Source organism: Hyaena hyaena, unplaced genomic scaffold (genome assembly GCF_003009895.1).
Source record: "Hyaena hyaena isolate Hyena2069 unplaced genomic scaffold, ASM300989v1 scaffold_584, whole genome shotgun sequence".
Taxonomy (NCBI): domain Eukaryota; kingdom Metazoa; phylum Chordata; class Mammalia; order Carnivora; family Hyaenidae; genus Hyaena; species Hyaena hyaena.
Window position 1 is genome coordinate 514,196 of NW_024081205.1, and position 24,731 is coordinate 538,926.

Genomic DNA, 24,731 nt, shown 5'->3' on the forward strand with positions numbered 1-24,731 from the left:
GCTTGCAAGTAAATAGTCTTTCTCCTGTTTCCTTCTAAGCTGCTCACACTGGGACAGTGAATAATTGTGACAGACCAGCTCTTCTTTTGGAGGGTTTTCTTTTAAATCTTTCTACACTGCTTTGGCTCCTTGATGTGGAGGTATCTGGGGACATTTAGAGCAAGAAAGTCAGGCAAGGGACTGAGTGATGCTCATAGCCAGCACCCAGCATTTGAAAAATAGTTGTTGAATGGATGGATGGATGTGAATATGTCAGACTTGATCGATATATATTTATTGAGTACACACTATGTCCCACTATGGTGCAATAAAAGGTAAGCAAACAGAGGACTTGCCTTGGACTAGGAACATTCTAAAATCACCCGTTCTAGCTATGTTATTTGTTCCATTTGTGTATCTTTTCACTTTCTGTCGTACACCTGGTGATTTTCACGATCACATTTTAGCTATGGAATCTACCCATTGCATAAGCCCCACTGAGGAAGTTCTGATCTATTCTCAGCAAAATCCGGAGTCAAAAGTGCCCCAGTGTGCTCTGTACCCCCAAAGAGCTAAAAATCCCCCAAATGCTAAGCTTCCTAATCTTAGGGGTTCCTGGATGGGAAACCTCCGGAAAGAATGGACAGCACGTCCACCAGAGGGTGCTGTGGGGGCAAATTTGTGTTGAGAGGGAGGCTTGACCAGTGACCCTCAGAGCCAGGTAGGCGTCTTGAGTAATTTTCATTCTTCCTGGCGTTGCCTTCCCAGCCCCTTGAACCATCGCCGCCCCTCCTCCCATAGGTGGTTCCCCCTCGATAATTAGCCATTTTCGGGGACTTAAAGAGTGCTTGCTGTGAAAAGCCTGGCTTCTGTTCCTGAACCCCGTGGCTCGAGGCACTCAGGTCACAGGCCTGTCGGGTAGGGTGGGTGGGTGGGTGGGTGCGGACCGCCGGGTCGTCAGCTGCCCGGCGCCGCAGGGGCCGCGAAGGGGTTAACCCGGCGGGGGGGAGGGGAGGGGGCGCGGGCCGCGCCTGCGCTCTGCCGCCCTCCATTGTCTCCACGGCGGCGAGGAGCGCCGGCGAGCGCAGCCCGGGACCAAGCGGGGCGGAGCGGCTGGCAGGGCCGGCGGCGGCTGGAGCGAGAGCGCGACGCGACGCGACCGCGGCTTCCCGAGCTCCGCCTGGCAGTCCAGCGCCGCAGCCCGCCGGAGGCCTGGAGGGGTCCGGGCCGGCGTCCATGGTCGCGGCGACCTGAGGCGGGGGACGCGCCCGGCGCCCCCAGCCCTCCTCCGCCTCCTCCTGTCCGGCGGGCGGCCTCCTCCGGCGCCTCCCTGCGCCCGCCCGCCGCCTCCCTCCCTCCTTCCCTGCGGCTCCCCCGGCTTTCGGGAGCCCGGGGGCGGCCTGTGGCGCGCCGAGACCGCGCCGGACTGCGCCTCTTTGGACCTTGAGGGGAAACATGCGTTTGGATTGGATCGTTTTAAATTCTTAGTTTGGGATCCCCGCCCGCCTGCCTCTTCCGAGCCGCGGGTTTTCTTTTTTCTTTTTTTCCCCTCATTTTCTTCCCGGTCTCCTTTTTGACTCCCTCCCCCTTTATGCTCGCCCAATCCTCCCCCCGCTGCTGAGAAGTGGGGGAGGGTCTCGGCCTCCAGTTTCCCGCCCCACCGGGGCCCGGGCGAGCATGGGGGGCAAGCAGAGCACGGCGGCCCGCTCCCGGGGCCCCTTTCCGGGGGTCTCCACCGATGACAGCGCCGTGCCCCCGCCGGGAGGGGCGCCCCACTTTGGGCACTATCGGGCGGGCGGCGGGGCCATGGGGCTGCGCAGCCGCTCGGTCAGCTCGGTGGCGGGCATGGGCATGGACCCCAGCACGGCCGGGGGGGTGTCCTTTGGCCTCTACACCCCCGCCTCCCGGGGGACAGGCGACTCGGAGAGGGCGCCCGGCGGCGGAGGGTCTGCGTCCGACTCCACCTATGCCCATGGCAATGGTTACCAGGAGACCGGCGGCGGTCACCATAGAGACGGGATGCTGTACCTGGGCTCCCGAGCCTCGCTGGCGGATGCTCTACCTCTGCACATCGCACCCAGGTGGTTCAGCTCGCACAGTGGTGAGTCCGCGGGCGGTGGAGGCCTCGGAGGGTGGAGTGCAAGGGAGGGCGCGCCGGGGCGCCCCAGACCTTCGCGCGCTTGCGAAGATTTGGATGTGGAGTGCGCGACCTGCATCTGTCTGCTTTCCCTTTGGTTCCTGGGGATGAATGGGATATCTATCCTCCAGAAAAGAGGCTTCCTGCGAGGCTGCGGGGCCGGGCGTTTTAGGACTTAAGGCGTTGGTTCACTTGTGGATGAGCGGAGAGAAACCTGCCTATTGAAGTCCCATTTATTGGCATCACCATCCTCAGAAAGGAGGTCTTGTCTGGCTTATAACAAGTCGGCCTCGATGCTTCCTTTCTGTCACTGCAGCATTGTGCCTGCCTCGCCGATAACAGAGAGAGAGACCCCGTTTGACCAAGCAGTATCTCTCGAACAAAGAGTGTGAGAAGAAAGAAAATTGGGGACAAGTGTTGTTTGGATTAGGGCTCTCACTTCTGCTGGGAAAAGGGGGTGCCCAATTTTGCCAATCTCCTACCGGAGATCTGTTCGAATTGTTAAAAATGGAGCAGCCGGAAGGCTGCTGGCATAGACAGGTGTGGCCTGCTGAATGGAGGGCCTCGCCAGGGAGCCTCCCTCTGAGGCTTTGCAGGACCTGGGCTCTGGTGGCGGGTGCTGCATGCAGTAGGTTTGGCTCCATGACTCTCGCATCCCTCCATCTTTTTTCTTCCCCTCCATGCTAAGGGCTAGGTCTTCCTGGCGATCTGTATCTTTTGTAATGGGGAGGGGGAACTTGATTGCCTGGCTGTTGGTACATTACAGGGGAAGAGGAGGATTCAAAGAATATGGACAAATTCATTTTGTGAACTTCTGGTGACAGGCCAGCAAAAAGCTGGAGGAGGGTTTCCCGGCCCCTGACTGGCAGGGCAGAGAAGGCACTGGAGGAAAACAGGTCTATCTGCTCAGCTAACCTGAGAAGCCAGGTTCGGCTTCTAGAAAATTGGTCAAAAGGGGTGTGGGACCTCTATTTGCCAATTGGCAAGTTGGAGTGAAGAAGTTAACATATTCAGACTTCTTTGAGAGAGTTAAGAAAATCTAGGTATTGTGTAGAAAGAAGAAAGATTGCTTTATGGAGGGTCTATTGGATCACTGGTTCAACTATTGTGAAATAGGGTAGACTTTTTGGATCTTTTTGAATTTCTGGTAATTGTCTGGCATCTGGCTTTTGTCTCAATTTTTATAAACTTTAATTTGTGAAATAATTTTTTGAGGGGGAAATAGTGACTAATTTAGAGTAACACTGCAAAGTGGCTTTTGAATTGTTAAAATGGTATTTTAATCCCTGAACAGACCTCTAGCTTCCTCCACCTGCATCAGTTCTCTGCTCTGAATGAGATGCAAGGTGTGACTGCTTTGGGTGCTTCAAGATATTTGATCATTTTTAGACATCTTGAAGTTAAAATTTTTTTCTAACAAAATTTTGGTCCAGAAAGAGTTAGCTGTATTTGTGAGATGACTGAGGTTAAGTTTTTGAAAGAACCGTCATTAGTATCTGACTTTAAGCTGAAAAACACTATAAGATTCTCTAAAATCACAGAATTTTGTATGTTTGCAAAACAAATGTAATCTTAGAGACCCTTGTCTGGGAAAGGATTTGCATTTTGCTAAAATTTCTTATCTGTCTCTTACTAGAAACTCTTTTTCCCTTATTCCACCGGGTACCAGGTTCCATGTTGGAGTTATGAACTTACAGTTGGATTCCAAAATTTCAGACTCTTCAGCTGTAAAACCTGACTTTAATTTTTTTTCATCCAGCTGTGGTGAGCATAGGAGGAGCCACTGAACCATGAGAATCCAGGAGTTGGGGCATATTAATCCCTTTGGGACTGATAATAAAGTGTGTGTGAGGCTGCTCCTAATATTTTGGGTAATACATTCTTTTTTTAAATTATTTATGCACGCACACACACGTGGTTTAAAGTAATCTTTATGCCCAACGTGGGTTTGAAACACAGGACCCCAAGATCAAGAGTCTCATGCTCTATGGGCTGAGCCAGCCAGGTCCCCAGGTAAGAAATTCTTTGTAGGACCATCCGGTCCTTTTGTAAGACACTGGGTATACCTAGTGCTGCCTACGACATGCTTCCACAAAGTGTCCAAATGTTCTTGGTACAGGTGGAGGGGGGAGGGTGGGCACCATCCTGATTGAAAGCCACGTAGTTTTAGGGATTCATTCTTTTATTCAAATAAAGTAGTTTTTCCTTTGCAGTTCGTTTGAGATGAACCTTCGTATTTCCACTTTTATGCAATGGTAGTTCTGTCTCACTTTCCGGAACAGGCCACAGGATCTTCCTTCCAGGACATCCCTTTCCTCTCTTGTTTGTTGCTGCAAGAGGAGAAACTTGTTTCTATTTTGGAGCCTTTGAGTAAGGTCCAAGCAGTTTTCGCTCTTGTGTCATAAGAGTGGAAGCATAAGGATTTCGGCGCACAGTTGAGTTGATGCCTAGAAGTTGATATGATGTTGTTGCTTGTGTTTTTAAGGTGCTTTTGGAACTCTTCCTGGGCACAGAAATCAGTTGTCAGTGAAATAAGAGGGGGAGTTCAGTGTGCACGAAGCTTCCGCAGTGTGCGCGAAGTTGTATCTAGAGGTAGAATACTGGGGTCTTAGCCCCTCCTGGGAGTAGCTGTGACCTTGGGTAAGACACGTCACCTCTCTGGAGCCTCATCTTTGTTATTTTTAAAATAGATGTGGAAATATTTGGCAGCCAGCCTGTCAAGGTTGTTCCCCAAAGCCTGTGAGGATACATAGCCATCACATGTCTTCTCTCAGTTCCTGCCCTTCCCCAGGTTGTGACCCTTGCACACCCTGGTCCCTGTAATTGGAATGCCTTTCCTTCCTTTCTGTACATGGAATAGCTCATTCTGATCCCTTAGAGCTCACCTTAAATTTCTCCTCAGAGGCCACTCTTAAAAATGGCCTCCCTCATGTTAATCTCTCCACAGTCACTCACCGTAACAGCACTTAACACACTTTATAAGTTTTATTTATCCCTTTACTTTTTCTATTTAGTTTGACTAAGGAGCTCCGTGAGAGCAGGACTGTGCCTCTTGCTCCCTGTTGTATCTCTGGCACTGTGCGTGCCTGGCACAGAGATTTGTCAAGTGAATGAATTGGAGTGCCTCGTGTCCATCTTCTCATTTAATTGTCACGGTAACTCTAAGAGGTAGACGTTTTTATTCCCGTTTTACAGGCGAGGAGACTGAGATATAGGACATGGGTAAGGAGCCTCCACAAGGTCAAATAGCTAAGAGGTGGTAGAGCTGGGGTTGGGACGTAGGTCTCCAGTGTTAGAACCGGGGCTCCTAACCATTACACGCCACTGCCTGTCATCCTGAAACACAGGGAAGCTGGGGAGTTTCCTGGAAATCGTACTGGCCTCCGAGTCACAGGGCTAGGCTCATCTACTGTTTGGGCTACCAGTTAACTGCCTGACTTGTGACCTTGGGCAAGTGAGTCATCTAGCCTCAGAGTCACCGGTTTGTCACCTGTAAGACGGAGATAATACCTGTCCTGCTTACCTTTCAGAGTCATGGCGAGGGTCTCATGGGATAGTGTTTACAAAAGCCAAATAACATACAAAGGGAAAGCGGTCTTCCTGTAGGGGCACTTCTCTGATAGTCCTCTGCCTTTCATCTCTGCAGAATTTGCTGGGCAGAGAGATTTAGAACTGTGTGAACTGTTCCCCCAGAGTGGCTGCTAGTGCTCTCTATTGAAATCTGACCTACGTTGACAGTCCGTTGATAATCTTGAAGGCCATTGAGAAGAACTGCTTTATAAGATGAGAGTTAGTGTCCCTTTCTTTCCACATTAAGATGTAAATTTCCCTTTAAGGTGTTTAATCCCCTAAGGGTCTTCTGAGTGGTGTTCTGGAGGTCTGGTCATTCTTTTTTTTGGCGGTCCTGTTTATCTCAGAACGTGGATTACTAGATGTTGGTGGGGTTGGGGGGGGAACATAGAGGATCCACCATGTTAGAAAGAAGAGGTTGCCTGTTTTCTGGGTCCTGGTATAAAATGTCACTGAGGGTTTCAGTCCAGTTTCTTAGTCATGTGTATGTATACACGTGCATATTCAGAAAAATGTAAACTGTTCTCTATTGTCGCCAAGTCTTCAACTGGGGCTGATCGAAGGTAACTTTTGATAAATCTTTAACATGCTAGCAAGATATCTCATGGATTCCATTTTGCTTCCATGCAAGTGTTCTCAAGTGATTTAATTGTTTTTACTTAAATAATTAAGGAAAGTTGCCAGTCCAATTATTGGAGTGGATCCGAAAGCCTCCCTGTGCCTCCCACAGGTGTGTGAGAGGTAAAGGTCCTTTACATGGTTTCTGGGGAAGGAAAAGAAAGCATTTTGTGGTCTTCAAAGACCATGATGGGTCTCCTGCTCTGCAAAAATTATATTTTTAATGGAAATTTTTCTGTAAAGCAAAGTTTTTAGTTCTCTGTTACCATGAGGGCTTATTTTCTGTAAAGTAAAAAAAAGTTCCCTTGAGAAGCCGATGATTTACTGAAGGTCACAGTCAACTCTTCCTCATTGAGGTTTGAAGGGTGTTGGAAGATACAGTGGTTTCACTCTTCAGGTGTTTGTTTTAGGGGATGTGTACATTTTGCTATTAAACAAAGACACACCCCAAATATGTCATAAGGAATACTCTGAGCCAGTCCACTCTGCACCAAAGAAATACACCTCTAGTGCCTTTTGGGAAAAGGAACATGCTTTGTATTTTACAAATGCGATTATTCAACCCAAGCTTATTGGGCACTAACATTTTGGCAGATCCAGTTAGAAAACTAAACCTCAATTTTGACAGCTTCAGAATTGGAAACAAATTCGTAGAGAGGTGGTGGTAGTAACTTAAATGGACAAGTCTCGCTTCTCTAACCCTTAAATAGGGGCATTTTTAATGACGGTGGGTCACTGAGGTTGTAGTACTAGAATCTCGAAGTTAGCTCAAAACCTAAATCCTAATCCCAGCCTTTTAGAATGCTAAATGAGTATAAATTACCATTTGTTTCTTTTCTAAGCTTTGTCATGGCCTAGTCTGTATCAAATTGTTCTTAGTGGTTCCTGTGGGCCTAGGTTTGAGTATGAGAAGGGACTTCTTGGAGACCCAGCAATTTTCACTTCTGAATCTTCTTTTCTCATAAGGACAAAGATTTATCCTTGAGTGCAACAGTTGCGTTCCTGGTTTGTTGTTGTTGTTGCTTTAATTTGTTTTTTCAGTTTACATCCAAGTTAGTTAGCATATAGTGCAACAATGACTTCAGGAGTAGATTTCTTTGTGCCCTTTACCCATTTAGCCCAATCCCCCTCCCACAACCCCTCCAGAAACCCTCTGTTCTCCATATTTAAGAGTCTCTTATGTTTTTGTCCCCCTCCCTGTTTTTATATTATTTTTGCTTCCCTTCCCTTGTTTATCTGTTTTGTATCTTAAAGTCCTTATATGAATGAAGTCATGGTATTTGTCTTTCTCTGACTAATTTCACTTAGCATAATACCCTCTAGTTCCATCCACATAGTTCAAATGGCAAGATTTCGTTCTTTTTGATTGCCAAGTAATACTCCATTGTGTGTGTGTATATACATATATATATACCACATCTTCTTTATATACTCATTATCGATGGACATTTGGGCTCTTTCTATTTATGTATTTTTTTTTAAGTTTATTTATTTATTCTGAGAGAGAAAAGATGGAGAGAGAGAGAGAGAACATGAGTGGGGTAGGGGCAGTGAGAGAGGTAGAGAAAATTCCAAGCAGGCTCTCTGCTGACAGCGGAGCCAATGCGGGGCTCCAACTCATGATCTAGGAGCTCATGAGTCAGATGCTTAACTGATTGAGCCACCCAGGTGCCCCAGGGTTCCTGGTTTTGATATTTGAGGGGTGGATTGTGGGTATGATTGAATAAACTGAAGACCAGCAGCCTTCAAGTGAGAAGCAAATAAAGAGCCAAGTTTAATCCTTTTTTAAAATCTTTTTTTGAATGTTTATTTATCTTTTTACATTTTTATTTATTTATTTTTGAACGAGAGAGCTCGAGAACTTGAGCGGGGGAGAGGCAAAGAGAGAGGGAGACAGAGAATCCCAAGCAGGCTCTGGGCTGCTGGCTCAGAGCCCAAAGTGGGGCTCAGTCCCCAGTGTACCATGAGATCATGACCTGAGCCAAAACCAAGAGTCAGATGCTTAACCGCCTGAGTGATCCAGGTGCCCTGAGCCAAGTTTAATCTTAAAGCAGCAGCTGGGGTAGCTTCTCGATTGAAGAGACTGTTTACCTTGAGATCTCCCTGGAGTTGTTAGAATTGAGAATACAACCTTCCTCTGTTGGAAGTAAAGAGGAAGGGGGTAATTCACTGGGTCCCTGTAAACACCAAGTTAAAGGAGGCAATATAATTTCTAGTGCACTCTTTGGATCCATAACAAGAAGGCAGCAGATACACCAAGAGTTCCCCTGATTTCTGTGAATGGTTCAAAGGGTTTTCAAGCTTGACTCTGCCCACTATTCTCTAGAGGGCTTGTTAACAATGCAGATGACTGGACCTCACTCTCAGAATTCAGTGGAACTAAGAGACCCAACAATCTAAATTTGTAACAAATGATTCTGAAAATTCTCTTCCCAGAGAAAGAACTCTAAATGCTTTTATCATACACTCATTAGCATGCTTCTCAGTATTACTAAACCGATCAAGTATCTCCTAAGCAGGATCCTTACAAATCTTCCTTTCACCTGCTCCCAGAGGGTAGCGTCACCCAGCGAGAGCATTGCTCATTGTTAGACGGTTTTCTTTTACGTGGAACTAAGCATTTTTCTCCAGGAGAGAGGTGTGAGCCTGTCTACCTTGGTCCTGAGAATTGAAGCGGGCTCAGAACAGGTCATTGTGGCAGTGTCTCCTTTCCTTCTCTGCTTGTCTTCCCCCTGAGTTTTCATCCTAAGGCACAGCTGCCTTTGGCTGCTTGTGCTACTGAAGGGCTTACAGAGCAACATCCTCTTTTGTGTATCCCCAGCCAGCAGCTAGACAAGTCTGAGATCCTAGAATGAATCCAGACTTTAAATGGACAAAATACCTATTTTTCCCTTGCTCTTACAGACCCCCAAATAGGAGACTTTTAGGGCGTGCATATGGAGATCTGTTTAGCTAAGAGACTTATTTATTCAGTTGGTATTTATTAAGTGCCTCCAGTATACTATATTCTGAATATTGCAGCTTATGGGAGATTTTCCCTTCTTCCTCAGTTTTTCTGTGGAATTAACAAACTCAAGGTTTTCTTCATGGGGCTGCTACATGGATGGTACTTCCTCCTTCCTCTTTACTGATCCTCTTACTTCTTTCCTAAACCCTGTTTCTGGGCTAGAGCAGAGGATCATTTCTCTGTGGTTCCAGTCAAGTGCTTGTTAAAAATTCCTCCTATATCCTAATACAAGTGGTCCTCTATCTTCTCAATGAGAGTCTCAAAAGATAAAACTGTTTTTCAGACTCTTCATGTGAATATTTGGCTTCAGTATCTCTGTCGTCCCTAGGGCCGCTTTTCTTTCTGGTCATTGAACACTCTTGTCTAGAAGCATGATCCACTGCTTTGGTAATCTTGTCTCTGTAAAATTTATCCCAAGCCACAAATACCCATAAGGAAAGATGAGGAACAGTTTTAACCCTTGGTCTTCTATGTCCCTGAGCTCCGCAGTATTGATACTCAGTGCTATTTTAAGTGATTTTTAAATGTTCTTTTAAACGTTTTATTTATTTTTGAGAGAGAAAGAGAGAGAGAGACAGCGTGAGCAGGGGACGGTCAGAGAGAGAGGGAGACACAGAATCCGAAGCAGGCTCCAGGCTCTGAGCTGTCATCACAGAGCCCAACACGGGGCTCAAACCCACGAACTATAAGATCATGACCTGAGCTGAAGTCGGACGCTTAACTGACTGAGCCACCCAGGCGCCCTATTTTAAATGATTTTTAAAGCCTTGTTTATGATAGCCAGCATTGGTGACCGAAATGTCCTCCTCATAATTATTAAATGTGTGTTACATTAGAGTATTTTTTTGCTGAAAGTAAAGCATTTTTAAAAAATGCTCCATTCTCAGAGACTTAATGTGGACTTTAGCTGTAAGATGATACCTGAATTTTTGGAGAAACCCCACCTTATATTTAGGACTATGTAGTCATCTTGATCTTCGTGAATTAGACTTGTCATAGCTTGGCTCCAACTTTCTCGTCAGTAGTACCTTTAGCCCTCTAAAATAAAAAGTATAATTAAATAAGTCATACTTCACAAGGAGTTGTTCTAAAATTGGTCACTACAGTATCTTTTAAGGTCAAAGTTGATTTGTTAGCATTTGGGAAAAACTTAAGTCTGGAGTCACCCAGTGATTTGGGACAGAGGTAGGCGAACCCAGAACACTAGCCTCCAGCCATTTTGGTCATTTTGCCCACATTTCTCAACTCTTTGGAGATATTTTCATTTGTTTCTTCTCCAGTAATACTTTTTTTTTTTTTTCCTGCTAAGAGGCTGCTTTTCCTTAGTGAGGGCCATTAGAATTCTTTGATCCTGCTGCCTGCCTGAGTACTCTGGGAATCCTACAAGGATTCGAGGGAGTCCTTGGGATTCCAACTCAAACCAATGAAGTAGTTGCCTACCGTAAATATTAACTTTTTGTGATACTGTTCTCTTCTACTTAGATCATTTACAGTTTTAACGCCCACTAAGATAGAATACCATCTAAGTCAGTTTTCTGGAGAAACTTTGTTATAACGCCACTCCTATAACAAGCATCACCAAATACCCATGTACACCATATATTATTAGTTTTCCTCAATCCTGGTCAGATGTGACTAAAGTATTCATACCATTGCAGCCAGTTGCCCTGGAGAACTCTGGCAAGTCTAATACCTGTGGTGAGGGCTGGCTTGCACGCTAGCTGCCTTCCATGTTAATATCTGACCAGCCCAGTCTTGTTGGCTGTGTTTAATTCATCTATTCCCTGCCTCCTCTCTCATCCCAGAGGCCAAGCACAGCATAAAAGGATAGTGAATCTAAGCATCTCCAGTATTTTGAGGTATAGGAATCGCCTATGAAGTGGCAGACCTTTGAGAAATAGTATTGTGAGCTGTTCTGTTTTTGCTGTGGCTTTGGAAAACCTTTGGATTCTTCTACTGAAAATTTGTTTGAAAAAAAAATCTTTTTAATGAAACAGTGTGAGTCACAAAGCAGCCACTCCTTCTCATAATAGCATTTCTCACCAGGGGAATTTTTGGTAGCTGTTGGGGGAGGGATTTGAGTAGGTTGTGGATGATAAATCCCTGGGTGGAACATAACCAGAGGCTGCCATATCAGAACTCTGGTGCTTTCCATGCTGACAGTGAGACCTGAATTCAAAGTGCAGGACAGCAGAATAGAATGGGGAGGCCTGTGCTCAGTGAATAGCCACAGTAGCATGACCAATGAGATTGGAGTTTGACATTCAAACTCAGTTCATTAAAACACCATTGTAGTGTGAAAGGATCATGAAACTGAGGCCTGGGGTCGGAGGCCGTGAGGCCATTTATAAGAAGAGCATCATGTTTCTTGTTAAGGGAAGGCTGTGGACCTAATGATGAGAATATAAGAGTCACAAGTGTGCCTCCTTTTTCTCTATTGTGAAATGGGGGCATGGTGCTTGGCACTGACCATGAGACCTCTTTACAAGGAGACAACTCATATGAGGTCATCAGTGCTCTTAAGATTTTAGGTCTAATAAAACATTTAGAATGACACTCAAAGTGAACACATTACCTAGTCAACCTCTGTAGGATGGTGAAAAGGAAATGCCAGAGATAGTAAGAGTTTAGAACGAGCCAGGATTATGCTGTCAGCATCCAGAATGCTATCCTCAACATCTCTGCCCAACCAAACCTGAGTTTTCACTGTTCCCAACTCCAGTGGCTTACAACTCTTCAGTCCTGTGTCTGAACCACTGTCTTATGTAAGCTACAGGCAGAGGGAAGTCTGAAAGGTTAGTACAACTGTGTTAAGATTTTCTTTCCTTAGGAAAGTCATAGCTGTCTCCACTCCGTGTTTTCCTGGCTTTGTACTTTTCTTCAAAGCCTCTTAACAATTCTTCCAAGGCCCCAGAGCTCAATAAAGGGGAACAGGAAGTCAGCGTTTGATGCCTAAGAACCAGTCATAGAGAACAGGGCCCAAACAGGGGACTCAGAGGGGGATTTCTGGGCCTTGAAGCTATCCGGCCTGTAGGATTACAGATCCATCCTTCGGGGATGACTTTGATCAATGCCTTGAAATAAGGAAGGAGCAAGAGGAAACTCTGCTTCTCTGAGCGGACTACATTTTCTTGGCTGATACAGTGGAGGCTTAACATTTTTAATTGTTCCCATAATTACAAAGTATCTTTTTCCTGAGGAGTTCAAAACACTTATGGAAAAAGAGATGGTCACTTTTTATTTTATTTATTTAAAAAAATTTTTTTTAATGTTTTATTTATTCCTGAGAAAGAGAGACAGTGTGAGCAGGGGAGGGTCAGAGAGAGAGGGAGACACAGAACCAGAAGCAGGCTCCAGGCTCTGAGCTGTCAGCACAGAGCCCGACGCAGGGCTCGAACCCACGAACCGTGAGATCATGACCTGAGCTGAAGTCGGACGCTTAACCGACTGAGCCACCCAGGCGCCCCAGATGGTCACTTTTTAAATTAAGTTTTTAATGTTAATTCCAATGTGGTTAACATACAGTGTTACATTAGTTTCAGGTGTACAATATATTGATTCCATGCATCATCCATTGCTCACTGTGGTAAGTGTACTCTTAATCTCCAGCCCCTGTTTTACCCATCCCACACCCACCTCCTCTCTGGTAACCATCAGTTTGTTCTCTAATATTTAAGGGTCTATTTCTTGGTTTGACTCTCTCTCTCTCTTACCCTTTGCTCGTTTGTTTTGTTTCTTGAATTCCATATATGAGTGAAATCACGTTTCACTTATTTCGCTTATCATTATACTCTCTAGCTCCATCTGCATCATTGCAAACGGTAAGATTTTATTCTTTTGTAAGGCTGAGTTATACTCCATTGGATATATATACCGTCACTTCTTTATCCATTCATCTATCTATGGATACTTGGGCTGCTTTCATAGTTTAGCTATTGTAAATAATGCCGCAAAAAACAAATACCTTTGAATTAGTATTTTTTGATAAATACCCAGTAGTGTGATTACTGGGTTGTAGGGTAGTTCTATTTTTAATCTTTTTTTAAAAAAGTTTTGTTTATTTAAGTAATCTGTACACCCCAAGTGAGGCTCGAACTCATGACCTTGAGATCAAGAGTCCCATGCCCTTCTGATTGAGCCAGCCAGGTGCCCCTCTGTGTGTCTGTTTTTATGCCAGTACCATACCGGTTTTATTAGTACACCTATGTACTATAACTTGAAAAGTCTGAAATTGTGATGCCTCTAGTTTTGTTTTTTTCTTTTTCAAGATTACTTTGGCTGTTTGGGGTCTTTTATGGTTCCATACACATTTTAGAATTGTTTGTTCTAGTTTTGTGAAAAATGCTGTTGGTATTTTGATAGGCATTGCATTAAATGCATAGATTGCTTTGGGTAATATAGACATTTTAATAATTGTTCTTCCAACCTCTGAGCCTGGACTGTCTTTTCCATTTCTTTGTGTCGTCTTGAATTTCTTTCAACAGTGTTTTATAGTTTTCAGAGTACGGGTCTTTCACCCCTTTGGCTAAGTTTATTCCTAGGTATTTTATTGTTTTTGGTGCAATTGAAAATGTTAGTTGTTTTCTTAATTTCACTTTTATTAGTGTATACAAACACAATGGATTTCTATACATTGCTTTTGTATCTTTCTACTCTACTGAATTCAGTTATCAGTTCTAATAGTATTTTTGGTGGGGTTTTTAGGGTTTTCTGTATATAATATCATGCCATCTGCAAATAATGGAGGTTTTACTTTTTCCTTACCAACTTGGATGCCTTTTATTTCCTTTTATTGTCTAACTGCTATGTCTAGAACTTCCAGGACTATGTTGAATAAAAGTGGTGAGAGTGGATATCCTTGTCTTTTTCCAGACCTTAGGGGAAAAGCTCTCAGTTTTTCCCCATAGAGTATGATGTTAACTGTGGGTTTGTCATATATGGCCTTTAGTATGTTGAGGTATGTTCCCTCTAGACCTACTTTATTGAGGGTTTTTATCATGAGTGGAAGCTGTACTATATCAGATGCTTTTTCTGCAAGGTAATAATCGCTTTTATAAAGTAGCAAGAATTATTTCCTTGCCTCCCGTTTCCTTGAGGATCCTCAGGGTACATCTTGTCATAGGGTCTGACCCTTCCTTTTCCTGTCTGTTCACTTGTATTAGGTGAACTCTAAAGTCTCAGTCCTATGATTGAAAAATGGAAGAGTCACAGGGGTTTATACTATCTCAATTTGGTACGTTTCAGGAAATCACATGGGGTGACAATAAGAGCTCTGGTCTCTTGAAATCTTTTCAAAAAAATCTATTTTAGACATTCAAAAGAGAGAATGTATTTGCCTATCAAATAGACTTATGAATAAACTATTACAGATGTAATTGCATAAATCCACCCAGTTCTCATATTTTTCCTTCCCTCCCCAAAGGTAACCACTGCCTGACTCTCCAGTTTATCATCCTCTATGTGTTAATATTTTTATTGCATGTTTCTGTCTAAAACAATATTCATTTAATTCATAAAGACTTTATCATAATGCCTCTGTCCTTTCATATCCCTGTGTATGTCTCAAAATGGATTTGAGATCTCTAAATCTCTTATTGTTCGTGTTGACACATTCATTTTCACTGTTGCACTCTGTCGTGTGACTGTATCACAAATACCACCACTTATCGGGGCTCCTTGGTGGCTCAGTCAGTTAAGCATCGGAGTCTTGATTTCAGCTCAGGTCATGATCTCACGGTTTATGAGTTCAAATCCTGCGTTGGGCTCTGTTCTGGCAGCGTGGAGCCTTCTTGGGATTCTTTCTCTCTGCCCTCCCCTGCTTGAGCACTCTTTGTCTCTCTCAATAAGTAAATAAATAAACGTTTTAAAGAGTTTTTTAAATATCACCATTTATTGATCCATTCTCTGATAATGGGTATTAAAGTTATTTTCCGTTGCTTTGAGAATTTTTTCTATATTTCTTTATATACTCAAAGGAGAGTCTTTTTAGGGTACATCCTTAGTCGTGAAATAGCTGGATCATAGAATATATATATCTTCAGCTTAAATGAGATATTGCCCAGTGGCTCTCCAATATGCTTGTACCAATTTACATTCCCAAAATAGCATATTTTTACTTCCTCCATGTCCTTGCCAAAACTTGATATCGTCATACTTTAATTTTTGGCAAGCTCTGGTGGTTATGAAATGGTATATCACTCTGATTTTATTTATGTATTTGATAATATGTATTCACATATAACTAATATATTAGTATTACATAGTTAATCAAAATGTTTCCTCTTCTATGAAATGCTTGTTCATGTTGGGATACCTGGGTGGCTCAGTCAGTTAAGGATCTGACTTCAGCTCAGGTCATGATCTCACGGTTCGTGGGTTCGAGCCCTGCTTCGGGCTCTGCTGACAGCTAGCTCAGAGCCTGGAGCCTGCTTCGGATTCTGTGTCTCCCTCTCTCACTGACCCTCCCCTGCTCACGCTGCCTCTCTCTCTCTCTCTCTCAGAAATAAATAAAACATTAAAAAATGTTTTTAAATAAATATAGAAAGGAAATGCTTGCTCATGTCTTTTAATGTTTATGTTGGATCGTTTATTTTCTTACTAGTTTGTATGAATTTCTTTTTTTGTTTTGTTTCCAGACAATAATTATTTGTTGTCATATGTAATATAGATGTATTTCTCCCAGTTTGTGGTTTATCTCTCTTTTTTTAATGTTTGTTTATTTTGAGAGTGAGTGGGGGAGGGGCAGAGGGAGAGAGGGAATCTCAAGCAGGCTGTGCGCCACCAGCATGGAGCTCAACGGGGGGCCTGATCCCAGAGATCATTACCTGAGCCTAAATCAAGAATCAGACACTCAACCGACTGAACCACCCAGGCTCTTCCTGTAGCTTATCTCTTTATTCTTTCGTGATTTGTTAACTTAATTATGTAATTGAATATTCCAGTGTTTTTCCTTATATCATATGTGTTTTGTATGTTAAGGAAGATTTTCTTATCGGTTTCATATACTTTTTTCTAAAAGTTTTTAAATTTTGCCTTTTCTTTTTAAGTCTTTAATCCCCAGAGTTAAGTTGTCTGGATGGGGTAGGATAAGGATACATTTTCTTTTCCACAGGAATACTAGCTCTCTGAGCAGCAAGTGAAGAATGATAAAGTCCTTTCCGACTGATTTGCAAAGCCACCTCTGTCATATATCAAGTTTTCTTCCTGGCCTGTATTTGTTCCTGGGCTTTTTGTTCTGTACCATTGGTCAATTTGTCTATCCTTGTGCTAACACTTTCTTAATTACTGTAGCTTTATCTTGCTGTGTGGAAGGGCAAATCCTTTCATCTTGTTATTCTGTTTCAAAGCTGTGTTGTCTAAGTGGAGCTTTCTAGGGGACAGATAAGGGAATCAGGATAGAATAAGCAAAATGAAGTACAGAGTCCTAGGACTGCTCTGTTTATAGCTGGTATTCGTAATGACAGGACATCTGGCCACTGACCCTAATGAGCAGTTTCACATTTTGTCTCTTAACTATGTTGCACAAACAATAACATTTCCCTATGTCTTTGTATTGCAAACAGCAGAATAAACAGTTCTTTCTGTATGTTACAGACAACAATAATAAAACCAACAAAAACCAGTTAGCTATTTTTGGCACTTTCTGCTCCTAGAATCAGCTTTGTCAACTTCTATGAGAGAAAACTGTTAGAGTGTTTATTGGAATTACATTGAGTTTATTAGTTGCAATCTTTATAAAATTGAGTCTACCTATGAACCTGATGGGAGTGAATTTACAGATACAATAGAATTTTAAAATATTTTAAAAAATTTTTAAATGTTTATTTTGAGAAAGAGAGAGAGAGAGAGTGCTAGCAAGACAGGGGCAGAGAGAGAGGGAGAGAGAATCCCAATGTGGGGCTCAAACCCACAAACCATGAAATCATGACCCAAGCCAAAATCAAGAGTCAGACGCTCAAATGACTGAGCCACCCCGGCGCCCTGAATTTTACAGTATCATTAAAGCTTTATTTTTATTTTTTTTTAATGTTTTATTTATTTCTAGGAGAGAGAGAGACAGTGTGAGCAGAGGAGGGTCAGAGAGACAGGGAGTCACAGACTGAAACAGGCTCCAGGCTCTGAGCCGGCAGTCAGCACAGAGCCCGACGCGGGGCTCGAACCCACGAACCGCGAGATCATGACCTAAGCGAAAGTCGGATGCTTAACCGACTAAGCCACCCAGGCGCCCCATTATATTAAAGCTTTAAAATAATTTGAGATTTGTGGAAAAGTTGCAGAGTTTATACAAATAAAGATTGCATTTCCATCACGCACAATACTCAAATGTTACTAGGAAGACCTAAATAAAACTGCCGGATCTCAAAAGTGACATGGTGTCTGAAGGGGTAGCTAGATCTAACGCTGAGATCTGTTTTCATCAGAGAACTGAAGTAGATCCACTTCTAACTTTTGCTCCTGAACTTTGTGCTCTGATCCCATCTGTTGAGATAGGGGCTTCTTGCCCATAGTTCAGGCCAAATCTGCCTCAACATGACATGAGACTCTCTCTTGAAGGCTTGAAGACTCAGCCGAGCCAGAGGTGCCTGCATGGGAAGAGTGGGATGCCCCTTTTGGGAGAGGCAGTGTGGGATAGTGGTTAAGGCTGCAGGCTTGGAGCCAGACTGCCTTAGATTTGAATTGCAGTATAGCTGATTCTTAGTTTTGGAATCTTGGGCAAGTGATTTATCCTTGTCAATTTCTAAATTTCTAAATTGAGACTAATTTCTAAAGTGAGACTAATAATATCTATCATATGGGACTATTTTATGAATTAAACTAGTTTACAGGCATATCCACACTATTCAAAACAGTGCCCAGCAGACAATAAGTGATCAGTAAATGTAACCTCATGTTATTGCTGAATGTCTTCGGATAAAGCTTTATAATTTGTTAAAGATCTTGAATCCCTTTTGTTAGATTTATCACTAGGTACCTTATTTTTGGGTTATTACTGTAAATAGCTTTAAATTAAAAAATCATTTCAAATTTCTTGTATATTCAGTAAATTTGCTGAACTCTTATAGAGAAAGAGAACGGATATAATAGTTATAATGGGAAACCTCTACAGAGAGAAGCCGAAAATCATATCTATAAATAATGATTATTTAGTTTCTTCTTTTCTAATCCTCTTGTGTGTTACTTCTCTTTCTTTCAAGATTGCTGGCTAGTTCCTCCAGTAAAAAGTTTATTTGAATCTATAATCATGGGCATCCTTGTTTTCCTCCTGTTAAAGGGAGTGCTCCTTGCACTGGAGCCATTTTGTTTGTTTTTGATAATTTTCCTTTATTCCCTTCTATTCTTAATTTGTTAAATTAAATATTACAGGTGGTGGTTCTATCAGATTTTTCCCTTGCATTCATTCAGATTGTCCTCCCCCTTTCATTTGTTAATGATTACATTAATAGATTTTATAATGTTTAACATATATTTTTTTTAAAAATGTTTATTTTTGACAGAGAGAACACGAGCAGGGGAAGGGCAGAGAGAGGGAGACAGAGGATCTGAAGCAGGCTCTGTGCAGACAGCAGAGAGCCTGATGTGGGTCTTGAACTCATAAACACATGAGATCATGACCTGAACTGAGGTCAGACACTTAACTGACTGAGCCACCAAGGCACCCGTTTTTATACTCTTGAAGTAAACCCTACTTGGTTGTGATATATATATATATATATAAAATCTATATATTAAATCTAGCAATGTATAAATATATATACCTATATAAATATATGTATAATATATACATATAACAAATATATTAAAATCTGTATAAAATCTATATGTAGTAAATCTAGCAATGTATAAATATATATATATTTATATATATAGCAATGTATAAATATGTATATAAATATGTATATATTTATGCATTGCTAGATTTAATACATCTATATTCTCCTTGGGATTTCTACATATATGTTATGAAATTTCACTCAATTTTCTTTTCTTCTCTTGCTATTAAGATTGATGTAGACTTTGAAAAGGAGTTTTGGAATATGCATATGTTCATTCTTTTCCAGAGGAGTTTGTATAAAAGCCTATTACAGTTCTGACTGCAAACAGTGCACTCAGAGAGGTAATCGAATCAAACTTAATTGAAGAGAAGGTTTACAAAGGTGTGGGCAGGATTGAAGGAATTAACAGTGGATAGGTGAAACACCTGGAGATTGGCCATAGTGGAAATTTATTGCTACTCCTAGATCTGAAGTACAAGGGGAGGGAAGTCATTATAAAACCTGGTGAAAACTCTAGCCCTGGGAAAGATGTCCCGCAGAACTGTGGCCTTACATAGAAGAATGGAACCATTGCCATACTATAGCAAAGTAAAGAGAGAGCCAGGGAATAAGAACCCCAGCTTCTCTTTCATCTTGTCCTCATCTTCTGCTGGTGCTTCCCATTGATGGAACCCAGTAGAAGTTTAGGAGGTGAGGGGATCTTGTCCAGACTTGTTAGCCTTATAGAGAACAGAACAGAGAGGAAAGTGAATCTGGAGGAGACAGATAGAGACAAGGAAATATCTGTACTATGAATGGTTGGTAGAACTTGCATGTAAAATTCTCCTTTAAAACTGTCTGGGCCTAGGCCTTTTTTGTTTTGTTTTGTTTTTGTTTTTTTTGTGAGTAGGTTTATAATATTCAAGTTCTTCAATATTATTGGTATGTTCAAGTTTTCTATTCTTGTGTCAGTTTTGATAACGCAATGTCTGTGTCTTTCTCTGTATTATGTACCCTTTTCCATCCTAATATTTGCACATTTTATTCTTGATTAGTCTTGCCAGACCTCTACTTTATTAGTTTATTTTCATAGGACCAACTTTTGATTTATTGATTATCCTGCCCCCCCCCCATTTCATTGCTTTCTGTTATTAACCGTATCTTATCTTTCCTTCTACTTACCTTGGGGGTACACTGTGTTTTTCTAACTTCTTGAGTTATCATTATACTTCATACATCTGAGTTAATTTCTGTCTTTTGGAGGTAGGCTTTAAAATTTTTTTCAGTGAGTCTCTTAATTGTAAACTCTGTTTTGCTTGCCTAAAAGTGTTTTATTTGTCATAACCATTGACTGATAATTTGGCTTGATATAAAAATCTGGGTTGGCTGTTATTTTTTCCTCAGCAATTGGATGATGTTATTCTGTTTCATTACCTTCCAGCTTCTACTATTGTAATTGAGAAGGCTGCTTATCAACCCTTAATTCATTTTTTTCTCTTAGCTGCTCTTTTTAATCTTCTCTTTGTTCATGGTATTCAGCAAATGTACTGTCATGTAGGTTTATTTTTATTTATCCTGCTTTACTGTTTGTCTTTGAATCTGAGATTTTATTTCTTTCAAAGCAAGTGAAGAATTCTCAGCCATTTGTCCCTTCAAATTGTGTTTTTCTTTTATTTTCTTCCATCTTTCCTTTTGGAAATCCTAGATGTCATATATTGGACTTTCTTATTCTATACTGCATGTTTCTGAAACTCTTTTTGTGTTTTCCAGTTCTTTAGCTGTGTATGCTGTGCTCTGGGTAATTTCTTACCTACAGTTTTCAGCACACTAATTCTTTCTTCACCTGCTTTTTAACACATTCATTGATTTCTATATTTCTTTGAACTACATTTGAAATTCCTTGGAACAAGTTGGTGGATTGTTTACTTATTATCTTCAACTGTATAAAAACAAACAAAAAATGAATAAATCTCTTCACTTACATGGTTCTGGTTTTCCTCTTTTAGAAAGTAAGTGGGGCTGGCTACTTGCCATCTGTTCTTCAAAAATTCCATGGAGCCTTATTACTGACATTATTCTATTGAGCAAACAGGCACTAAGAGCAGGGAGGCAGGAAGCTGGAAGCCCATCTTCATCTTGGTTCCTACTCCCAGAGGAAGAGCAGCTTCTGAGTCATGTAGGGAAACCTTTTAGTAGGGTCCCTCTTCAGGGTGGGGGGCTGCCTCACAACTGTGACAAGGATTCGCGTCTGTGGCCACAGAAGCCTTAACTCTTCCTCAGGATAAACTTTCAGAGCTTTCCATTTTCTCATGAGGCTGAATTTATTCTCTTTCTTCTAGACTGCACTGTCCAATACGGTAGCCATTAGCCGCAGGTGGCTATTTAAGTTATAATTAATTAAATTTAAAATTAGTTTCTGAGTCACACTAGCCACATTTCAAGTGTTCACTAGCCACAAATTGCTGGTGACTGCTATAATTGGACAGCACAGATCCAGAACATTTCCATCATTGCAGAAAGCTCTATTGGGCAGTACTCTTTCGAACTCTTCCACAGTCTTAAGAGTAGATAGAGAATTGGTAAGTATGAAGTTTCAGAAAATGGATCAAATGAGCCTGTTGATACCCAGCATCTAGAAGGCTGTCTTTAGAGTTACTACTATTCTGCACCATCGATGTGTAGGAAGAATTCAGAGAGGACCTTAAACATTCAAAGAACGATTTATAGGGTGAAATGGGAGTGCTGAAGCCTACTTGTCTGACCTATTACTTGGTGCCATGAGAAGAGAGAAAGTCAGGTTTAGTGGAAAGGTAAACGAACCCCTGATGTTTAATAAATTTTGGGAAACATGGAGAAAAATTGCTGCATGGTGATACTGATTGTATGCAGTTGTGATTAGACTGAGAATACGGAGGATGGGTTTGGAGGCAACTGGAGAAAACCAGCCCAAGTTCTTATTACTTGAAATTTGACTCAGGTTGGAAATTCCTTGTAATGAAGTCATCTCTTTCCACCCCCTTAAACTGTCATCTCATTCTCTTTTGAGTTGCTATAGAACAGTTAAAGATTCTCAAGAAAAGAAAAGAGATACTTTCTTCCTCCCCCCAACCACATACACACAAACACCCACACTTTCTTCAAATATAGCAATGTTTCACCGTGACTGGACTCCAGATAGACCCAAGAATAAGAGCAATGTAGGTCACAACAGCACTGGGCCCAATAGCCTATGTAGAGAGGCAAGAGCCACGGACCCCAACATTGTTCATTGCACATGGCAGACAGTGCTAAAACTTAACCTCGCTCTTTATTAGGGAACTCTGCATGGACTCAGTCCTCCTTAACCCTGGGCTCTGGGTTCCCAGTCCATACTAACTGGCTGGAGTTGGCCCTGTTCATTGCCCTTTATAGGGGGCTGGGGATTGGAGTTTGCTGTTCAGAGATGGGACATTGTTCTTGTTGATTTCAGAGAATAGTACGTATTATAAGCCAAATGAAGTTGTTCAGAAAGTTTAAAATAACATTTCTTAAAAATGTCTATCTTGAGTATTTATGGTATAACGGAATGGGTACCAAAATGAAAGTTGTTCAGTGAAGATACACATGAAAATGGATGGTTAATTTAGTGGTGATGGTAGAGGGAATTCATAGTGGAAAAAGATTCAATACTTAGTTCGTTCCGGTGATTTTTGTAGGGTTGGCAAAGGCAACTTGGAGTCGATTTTCTCAAAGAAATTAATACGAAAGAAAAGGACAGCTTGTAAAATGACTGGGAGTGACTTAGGAGGAATTTGAGGCTGCATTTGTAAAAGGAGGAGGGAGTTCTAAAAGAAAAAAGTGCCCTTGAGCAGGTGAGGAGTAGGAAAGGATGAACTAATAGCTGTTCTGCAGAAACAGAAAGGTTACCAGGCATTTGTAATTTCTAAATCGTGGTTTTTTTGTTTGTTTTGTTTTTTTAAGCAAATTTGGAAGCCTGGGTTCTTCTTGTTTCCCACCCCCCCATCGCATAAATAATCAGAATAGCCATTGTAAAGATTTCAGACATTAATGTAGAAAACAGAAATTTCACATGATTCCTTCAGTATGTATTACAGGCTTTTGCTCCTGTGAGTGAATGAATATGTATAAAACAGTAGACATTAAGTTAGCATTTCACAACTTCCATTTTCTATTTCATGTCTTCCTCATTGTTCCATGTGCGTGTGTGGATTTTGTTTTTTGTTTTTGTTCCTATTGTAATTTCCGGAAACTTGTATCTGAAAGTGGAACCTATTCACAGCAAATCCCTCCCCTTGGCCCCTAGTCACTGTGCCTGTCTGGGTGAAGTCACAATAAAATTGTGAAGTTTGCCCAGAAATGCTTTCGCCCCTGTACTTCTTTGCTAGAGACCATATCTACTATTTGGTCAAAATTTCTCTGCAAGTTATTGTAAAGACTACCACAAGGAGAGGTTAGGAAGCCCCTCCTCTCTCATTGCCCTCATAGAACAATTAAATTATAAGCCAGAGGGGCACCTGGGTGGCTCTGTCAGTTGAGCGTCCAACTTCAGCTCACCTCATGATCTCGTGGTTCAGGAGTTTGAGCCCTGTGTCAGGCTCTGTGCTCACAGCTCAGAGCCTGGAGCCTGCTTTGGATTGTGTCTCCCTCTCTTTGCCTCTCTCTCTCTGAAATATAAATAAACACTAAAAATTTATTTAAAAAATTATAAGCTAGAAAGAGCTCAGAGCTCAGCCCCAACTGCAGGGGGTGTTTGGTCAATAAATCACCCCAGGCTCCTAGAATTCCTAGGAGCCCTTGTTCTCTTCCGGCCTTCGATTCTGAAGCACTCTGAATGTGTCTCACTTGTTCCAGAGTTTGCTGCTGCTTTCCATTTTTCTTCCTGATGAGATGATTGCTTCTGCCAGTAGCTACACTTAGAGCCTAAGAATTTTTTCTCTTGGATCTAAGATCTCAGCTACTCTGAAAGAAAACACTGGGCGGGGACTGGGGGTGGAGACATTTCAACCCAGGCCTGTAAGAGGCAGCTAGCCATGGCTCTGCACTTAGCCAGTGCTTTTGCTTGCCTGTGGCATCGGAAACAGAAACTGTCAAACAGGCAGTGTGCCGGTGGGGTCTGCCACAATCTCCTGGGACCTTAGCCACTGTCTGGGATTCTATCCCACAGAGGGGTGTCACGTGGGCTTGATTCCCACAGCCCCACCGTCTAAATAGCTGTCAGGTGACAGGCCAGGGTCTGTTTCTTCTCGTTCATCCAGTGACCTGTGGTGTAATAACACGAACATCCTATTTGAACTGGAAAAGAAGTCTGGTCTCTTCCTAAACAGACATGTGAGATATTCGTAAATAAGAAGTAGTACCCTGCCCAAGGTGTTTTATTAAAGATGTTGCTATTGGGGCACCTGGGTGGCTTAGTCGGTGAAGCGTCCGACTTTCGCTTGGGTCATGATCTCGCGGTTCGTGGGTTCAAGCCCCGCGTCGGGCTCTGTGCTGACTGCCAGCTCAGAGCCTGGAGCCTGTTTCAGTCTGTGACTTCATCTCTCTCTGACCCTCCCCTGTTCACGCTCGCTCTCTCTCTCTCTCCTAGAAATAAATAAAACATTTAAAAAAAATAAAAATAAAAAAATAAAGATGTTGCTATTGCGTGTGACTGAGGCCAGCTGTGTGCGCA

The 24,731-nt window shown here is 42.3% G+C and overlaps 1 protein-coding gene across 1 annotated transcript in view; it reads left to right on the forward strand.

Annotated features, from left to right (window-relative positions):
* Positions 1–1,027: 1,027 nt before the first annotated feature.
* Positions 1,028–24,731, forward strand: part of ZNRF1 (zinc and ring finger 1) — a 109,001-nt gene continuing 85,297 nt past the window's right edge. Inside the window, exon 1 of the mRNA XM_039256462.1 lies at positions 1,028–2,080. Coding sequence (XP_039112393.1) covers positions 1,657–2,080 — 424 coding nt within the window. The 5' untranslated portion in view covers positions 1,028–1,656. The remainder of the gene's footprint in view (positions 2,081–24,731) is intronic.